General features: G+C 41.9%; 1 protein-coding gene across 1 annotated transcript; it reads right to left on the reverse strand.

The window, feature by feature from the left end:
* Positions 1-724: 724 nt before the first annotated feature.
* Positions 725-7,972, reverse strand: LOC109525674 (chondroitin sulfate N-acetylgalactosaminyltransferase 1-like). Its single transcript, XM_019886404.1, has 10 exons — positions 7,817-7,972; positions 6,462-7,023; positions 5,461-5,561; positions 4,439-4,617; positions 3,266-3,482; positions 3,071-3,172; positions 2,548-2,729; positions 2,204-2,298; positions 1,518-1,599; positions 725-1,105 (listed from the first exon to the last, which is right to left on the reverse strand). Exons 2-10 carry the CDS (start codon positions 6,831-6,833, stop codon positions 831-833), a joined length of 1,605 nt encoding a protein of 534 aa, XP_019741963.1. The 5' UTR covers positions 6,834-7,023; positions 7,817-7,972; the 3' UTR covers positions 725-830.
* Between the last annotated feature and the right edge of the window lie 147 nt (positions 7,973-8,119).

The raw sequence follows: 8,119 nt of genomic DNA on the forward strand, positions 1-8,119 counted from the left end.
CGCCTTATTATTATTATTATTGGTGGCTCGGTGGTGTACTGGTTAGCGCATCGGCCTCACAGTGCAGAGGTGCAGGGTTCGATACTCTAAAATTTAGAGTATCTTGAGGACTATTTAGAGTCTAAATAGTCCTCAAGTGTAATTGTGAGTGTCAATGGGTGGCTGCCTTTCCAGCATCTCCTATATTTTGTTGTTCTACTTCTTCCTTTCATAACTTTGCTGCTGTGAATTGGGAATTTCTCCATTGCGAGACTAATAAAGGTTTTTCTTATCTTTCTTATCTTAGTTTGTGTATGTGTGCCTTGCTATTTGCTGGCAACCAGTTCGGGGTGTGCCCCACAATCTGCCAGAAGAGGGCTGGGATAGACCCCAGCACACCTGTGACCGTCGTGAGAATATGTGGCTAAGAGAATGGATGGATGAAATGACAAAAGCTGTGACGTTCTTTTTAATTCTATTTAATGATGTGAATACTGTATGTTTTACAACGTTAAATGTTATTGAGTATTGTGATAGACTTTGAGGGAACTAAAGAACCTTTTACAGTATTTACTGGCCTGCATCCATTGTGCCAAACGCTTGAACTCACGTCTGCTCTTCACGCGCTTGAATTTCACTCCGACCTATCGCCTAAGGGTCTCGTAATAAAAAGCCAGATGCTCTCTCCCGCCTCCACGATTTTGCGATGGATAAAACCAGGACGAACAATTACTCAAATGAATTCTTGATGCTTGAACTACTGTACAAAAGCATGACACAGACATTTTATTAAGACCCATTGGAAATGTTGTCTTTGATTTCAGTTAACTATGTGTTCAATGTCCAACACTTCAAGAGATTCTACTGTTCCTATCGAGGTGCGCTTGGATGTCTGCTTTGAAGAGCAGCTCTCCCAGTTGCCCATGTGAGGCCTCGCTCATGGCTTTGGTCCGCATGCACATCTGGTACTTGTCCGGTGGCAATTCGTCAGTGCACGTCTTCTCATGCCACAAGTGGAAGAGGCCACGCGACGGAGCGCGCACCACCATCAGTTTGCTGTGTAGATACTTCCTGTAGAGGTGCACATCCTCCAGCCCCCAGCCTTTAATGCTGCGGTCAAAACCACCTGCAAAGGACAAGCACAAACAGTGAACAGGATAGTCACTACGCATCACAGTCCTGAGGGGTCTTCCTCTTGAGTGCTACTTCCTTCCTTTATTATTTTTTTTGCAATATCCTGCAGTTGTGTCATAACATATGATTCAAACTGACACCAGCAGTAATTTATGACATTAGTTAGGATGAGAGAAACAAAGACACTGAGGAGTAATGATAATATGTATTATTGTTCTTAAAAAAACCTACAGTACGTCTCCCACATGAATAAATGCTATGGGCTTATAAATGAGGAAATAAAGCACTTTGTAATTTCCTTTTTAGCAACATACTGCCAATGAATGTTCGCTCGTCTTGCTATTTCATGTCAGTATACAAATACAGTAATGCAGAATTTCTTCATCATGTCGATTAGTCATTACCTATGTTGAGGAAATCCGACCTGTACTGGCACGTCATCCCAAAGCCGAAATCTCTCCAGAAACCCGTGTCGCGTCTTATCACCTGAGATAAAAAAAAAGGGGGAAAGAAAACACTTTAGTGAAAAAATAGACATACAGTAAACCAACTCAATTTTGTTTTTTATTCGCAGATATAATACCCATTTTGGTCATTAGGTTGTGTGTTGGGTAACATTTGAAATATGAAACTAAAAGAGGAAGCATTTCAAGATCAGCCTATTTTTTTTACTGAAGATGTTATTAAATCTCACAATCCTATATCATCCTGCGTTTTACCCCTACAGAAAGGAAGTAGGTTCATTTTCAAATGTACATCTTTTGGCATGATTATTGATGTCCATCAGAGTTGTCAAACTCGTTTTTGTCGTGGACCATATTGTTGTTTGGGTTTCCTCTGTTATTCTTGCTCCCTCTCAATATATTACATGTATTTAATATATTAAATTTGAATTTGTTTGTATTATTTCAAAGTGTTTTGAAAGACTGAAAAAATATGTGCCATAAATGCTGTGGAAACACGCATAGGGAGTATTAATAGGGCATTTCTATGTCACGGATTTCATTTATTGTGGTGTGGTATGGAGCATAACCCCCAACAAAGTTACTGTACAGCATGGTTTATTTATCCTCTGTGTTCTTTCACTCACCAGTTGTTGCTGGATAGATGGTACATGAGTGTAATTACTGTAGATGATGGATGGATTGTACTGGCTGAAGAGGACTGGGTAGTACACCTTTTTACCTGCTCAAAAACAAATGTTAGAAAATAACTTGTAAATTGGGTAAATCATCTCATCTTGTCTGTCACTTTTCCTAGTTGGAAGTCGGAAAAGTCCAACTTTAAACCTTCCCCGAATGCAGCGTTAGCTCCTTAAAAGACAAAAGTTGTGATGTTTTCGTTTTCACTCCGAATATGCAGGTTGCATCAAGCAGTGCCGATGAAGAAGTGAAATGTTGCATGCAGCTATGAATTCCAACAAAGAACTCCCACCTGGCTCTGCATTGAGGCGACAGGAAGTCAAGAAGTCTGCCGTGAAGTGGATGTCAACATCACAGAAAAACATCAGAACATTATGGCTTCGCCTCCAGGCCCTGGCGCCCACTTCTAAGCCCCGCCCACGCGAGAACTCCTCATTGAGCTGGATCAGCGTGAAGCTCCTGAAGCGGGTCTCCCTGGTGGAGGAAGGAGAACCTTTACCCCACAACTAGGAACATTTATTAAGCCATTATGTGTTTAGACTTATTGTCTAAATTTAGGCAAACGTCCAATGATTGGAGTGATTACCGGAATCCTGTGGTGTGGAGTATGTTAAGAGTGATATTTTTTTTTTCCCTGTCCGAGTTCCTCGGAAAACTGTCAGGACCCACAGTCATGAATGTTGAACCTGCTATTATTGTTAAATATATTTTTTTTATGATGGTAAATCCTCCCAAGCGTCATCAACATACTGGATATAGCTAGCTAGCTTGCAAGTAGGTAGCCAGGCAGTGGGAACAAAAGTCATGTTACCTACTTGGTTGTCTGATCCAGCACGGCTTTCACCTGGTCAATCTGCTCACGCCCAAAGTAGACCACTGTGAGATGGACATTACCATCTTGCTGAATGCATACCTCCCTGCGCCAAACATCACAAAAGAACGCACACACTAGAGCATCATTCACCATCAACACAGATCCACGATGTCCCAATTTTTTTTCCATACAGTACCTGAAGTTGTGGACAAACTGGCGGAAGGTGTGCGCCCTCTTGGAAAGCGGTACGATGATGTTGACGAGCATGCCGCTTGTGTCCACTCGCTCGCTCTTCACCTTAACCAAAGGACCGAAAGGCCTGAAGAGAACCGTCTTGGCGTAGTCCCGCGGCCCGTCGCCTTTGAATATCAACTCATACACAGTCCCCCTGTCCCGCTCGGTGCGGGTCAGCCCTGTGAGCACAATATAACACTGAGTCACTGAACCATATGTAGCACCTATGGGGGATACAAAATGTATAATGTATGGAATTCTGGTTTTATGTTTCAGATACCCCAGGTATCGTAAGTATTAAAACTCTATGTATGAAAACATATGCCCATCATAAAATATACGTGTGTATATTCTGTATATATACAATGTATATATTCCAGTTTGGACCTGAGAGTAGCTGTTGTGCTTAATGACCATAACTCCGTTGCTAATTTATGTCAAGCCATCGATGGCATTTTGGATTATATGTTAGCATTAAGCTAATGGACTTTAGTTCGACGAAAAACGACATGGTTTGGTTGAACACTAAATCGATCTGTTTTTGTCACGTTGCGCGGTGGTGGTGGACCCCAAAAAGCAGGCAGGAGGGAGGAGCAGGTTGGACTTGAAGAATTGTATTGATAAAAACACAAAAAACTAAATCCAAAACAAAAGTCCTGAAAACAAAACGAATCCAAAGTATCAAACAAAACCTGGCTGTAGCTAAAAACTAACAGTCACCAAAACATGATCGAGAACATGACAGACAAACACGACAGCTCCAACAACCAAACAACGACCCGACAATGAGTGGTCGGGCGGGAGTCCTTTTATACAACTAATTACATAACAACCAACAGGTGTGCAGCTGCAGGGGGAGCCCTACAGTGCCACCTGTTGGTCACAAACAGAATCATGACAGTTTTAGAGTGAACTGTGAAGGACAAACAAGCAAGCAGGCTTTGCATCTTATTTGGACAAGTGTGCCAGCAAGAACAGGTACTGGGCCAAAGCGCCTGCGACAAATCGGGGTTACCTGTACGGCTTTACGGAAACTAAAATCATCAGCTGTCTTCTTTCAACAAGACAGTATTGTCATCTATCCAGGTAAGAACACGGTTGATTTTGAATATAAATGAGCAGCATGAAGACTCACCCTCAATGAAGTCTGACGGGGAGAAGGTGCGCTTCCTCCTGCTGGTGTCCACGTGTTGCTGAGGTCCATTCAGGACATGTAGTGCTGTCTCCACACTGCCTATCAGCTCATCCCTGCGGTCCTTCCTCACAGGCCTCTCCTCGGGGTGCCTGGTCAGCCCCGTCTCCAGTTGGTACACCCTGAGGGGACACACCCACTTGCCATACACTGATAATGAACTACCATATTCATAGTACTCCCATAGACCAAATTTGTAATATGTTGAAGGGATACATTATCTTGACCGAGTGCCAAACATTTTTGTATACAGAATCAGAAAGGAGCTATCTTTTGCTTAGGTTGTTAGTGGTATAATGTGGTGATACTGAACTGTTTTGGGATCATAGATTTGAGAAATAAACAGATCTTTCTAAGTTATCAACTTTTATAGAGTTAGTTTTGACAGTCATATTTTCAATGGATGATTTTTTTTAGGGGTGTGGCCTAGTGAGTGACATCAGATGACTGGATGTACTGTAGTATTCATATTTTCAATGGATGATTTTTTTTTAGGGGTGTGGCCTAGTGAGTGACATCAGGAGCTGGAGCTGCATGACCAGACCCAGAAAACTGTTGTGCCATGACATTTGCAATGTGAGCCCGAGGGCACTTTGACATCAATTTGAGTGGACAGTAGAGGGCAAAACTGCAGGGCCGTATAATTGATGAATACAGATGGATTTGTCCTTTTAATTCTTATTCCACAAAATATTAATCAGAATACTGTATCGTGTTGACACGAATGGGGGCCCAAAAAAATAACTGGAGTTACCCGATAAAAACAAAGAAAATAATTTGAAAGAAACTCCTAAAGCGGATGTTTGAAATCCAGCCAAGATGTGATGAAGGCATGGATTTTACTGTTTCAAAGTGCTTTTATGCAAGAAGAGGCTTCCCCTCTGCAAACAACAATGATCTGGTAGAAGGAGAACTCCTCATAAAAGAACAATGTGTATGCCAGAAGGAGTAGGTGGTACTCTTACCTCCGCAGAGTAAAGGTGTCAAATGGAATCACAACGTATTCGTCGGGTAGCGGTACGCCCGCATTGACCTCTGCACGGTTCAGCTGTGAGCGGAAGAACTCCTGGAAGGATGCATTCGTTCATTCATTCATTCATGAAAACTGTACAACAGGGATGTGGCTCAGGCCCACTTTGCTTCTGGAATGAAATTAACTTTATTTCCTGGAAAAGAAATGTTGCGACTGTTTTAGTTGTAAATAGTTTCTTTATGTCATTACTGAGCGTTAGCCTGATAGCATATCGGCTCAAGACAGCAATTCTCAAACTTGGTACACAATGCACTAAAAAAAAAAAAACAAAAAAAAAAACTCATTACCACCATCATGACCATCATTACCATTAGGTTTTATTAAAGGGGAAGTCAACCCCAAATTTTTTTGACAGTCGTATATTCTATGGGCCTGTACTAGTTGGAACACGGCATTGTGATTCATATTGCGTCTGCGAAATATGAGTTAAGCAGCAAAAGTCACCCATTCTTAGTCATCTCAGGGGCCGCCCATTTTGCCACTTTCTGTCGACTGGAAATGACCTCACATTTGCTCAGGGCTGATGTAATGACAAATCTCACCTGTTTACTGGGGGTAGGACTAGATAAGTTGTATACTTCTTCCTACTCCTTTGAACATATAACTGTGATGATGTTTGTATTACTTACTTTGTATTACTTACTTTTACTTTTATTTTCCTTTCATAATTTTTGTTTGCATTTTGTCATGTTATTGTATGTTTTATATATGTTCAATAAACAAACAAACAAACAAACAAACAAACAAACAAACAAACAAACAAACAAACAAACCTGTTTACTGAAGCTGAGCCATGATTGGTTGTTATGGATTAATGGCATTTCTATTCATTTCAGATGCTTTGGGATGCAAGTGATTTGAGTTAAAAATGGACTGACGACCGGGTCATAGTTTGGCCACCCCTGACATATGACATTATCTCATCAATGTTACCTTTAGGTCAGACTGCATGGGGGTTTTGTGCAGACTCTCCAGGCCCTGAGGCAGGATCCCTTTGATTTTGGCTTTGTCCAGCGACTCCTGTAGCTGCAGCGTCCGGTCCTGGAGAGCCTCCTTGAGTTGCGCTATCTGCTTGCTCAGGCTGTCAATGTAATGCCTGTGGGAGTCCTCCCTCTCCTGGAGCAGCGCCATGTAGCCTTCCTTGCTAGTAGTCCCTGATGACCACAGGGGGTCTCGACGGGGGTCTCTGGATGCGGGTCTACAGGCCAACAGGTAGAGTAGGGCCACGCAACAGCAGAGGCCCGCCACCACCGAGCCCACCCGGGCCAGCAGGGCCAGCAGCCATCGTTTGAACATGGCTGTCATTCAGTTGGAAAGGTGACTGCACTAATGTCATGTGAATATGCGAAATGCAAAAATGATCAGAATTATTCCGTACTGTAACTGCTGGAGTTATTTTGTGCATGCAACTTGTTTGATTTTGACCTTTATATAAAGCAGCATCTTCACTGTGTGTCACTTTTTCAGCATCCTTCAGAAAAGGTGACTGAAGCTCCTGAAATCACAGAAAAATACAATGAAAAACTTCAGAAACAATCAGTCAATCGGAGTGAGTGAATACTGAATGTGTTTTTAAAATTAATTGTTTGGATACAGCTACAGATGCATGCTTTGTTTGGATACACCGCATATTCGCCACTTCCCCCAAATCATATGTAGGCTAATTGTTTTACTTTGTAATTAAGACTATCATAGAGAATGACAGAGAAAAGCAACAGAAACACCTTTTCTGCACACTGGAAGAGCAACCTTGACCTTCTCTGAATCTCATAAAACCTTAGTGACAGAAACAAGCTTGTCTGTGTGTGTGTGTGTGTACGTGTGTGTGCGCGTGTATGTGCTCCCATGTGTTCCCATCATCAGTTTATTCGCAGCACAGTTACGTCTTTATTACACAGGTAGAGGCTGAGCTCATGAAAGAGCTGCCTATGTTTCCACATCCACCCATGTATGGCCCACTCCCAGTCAGTGTGTGTGTGTGTGTGTGTGTGTGTGTGTGTGTGTGTGTGTGTGTGTGTGTGTGTGTGTGTGTGTGTCTACAAGAGAGAAGCGTGCTGCGATTACAGATGCATGCATGTGTTTTTACAATGAAGATTTGTACCCTTGGATGAGAGTTTAAAATTTACATTAGGAAATTAAAAATAGCCCAAAAGTCATAAAAAAAAAAAAAAATCCAAAAGATGTGTTTAGCTTTTTTGGGACTCTCACCAGGCAGTAAATAATAGCATCAGTAGCATACAATCACTTATTCACAAGGTTATGAGTTGTAAAAACACACTTGTACTTACCCAAGCAATCAGTAGGGCATTTAATTCTTCTTCCTCCAAAGCATGTGTTGTCAGAATTTATGGTTGTGAAATAAAGGTGAGCGAAAAAAGTTTTGAAGTGACCCCGTAGGAGCAAAGTGAGCATGCATCCTCCTCCTCTCATTTTATCGCAACCTTCCCCCCCAATAGGACCTCCCTCTGCTTCCAGCTCCTGTTTTAGGAATGTGCTCTTAGAAATTCTCACAGAGTGGAACCTCCCAAATGGAATCCCAATTTAAAAAAAGAAAACAAAAAAAGAAAAAAAATAGTCATCTTATAGGAACT

Source organism: Hippocampus comes, unplaced genomic scaffold (assembly GCF_001891065.2).
Source record: "Hippocampus comes isolate QL1 unplaced genomic scaffold, H_comes_QL1_v1.1 scaffold155, whole genome shotgun sequence".
Taxonomy (NCBI): Eukaryota; Metazoa; Chordata; class Actinopteri; order Syngnathiformes; family Syngnathidae; genus Hippocampus; species Hippocampus comes.

What these genes read in the sequence shown, in the direction of transcription:
- LOC109525674 (XM_019886404.1), bottom strand. Translation starts at nt 6,833, where the DNA reads ATGACAGCCATGTTCAAACGATGGCTGCTGGCCCTGCTGGCCCGGGTG. An exon ending in TCGCCTCAATGCAGAGCCAG is followed by an intron (nt 2,299 to 2,547) that starts GTGGGAGTTCTT and finishes GTTTTTGAGCAG; the next exon opens with GTAAAAAGGTGTACTACCCA. An exon ending in GTCGGATTTCCTCAACATAG is followed by an intron (nt 1,106 to 1,517) that starts GTAATGACTAAT and finishes TGTCCTTTGCAG; the next exon opens with GTGGTTTTGACCGCAGCATT.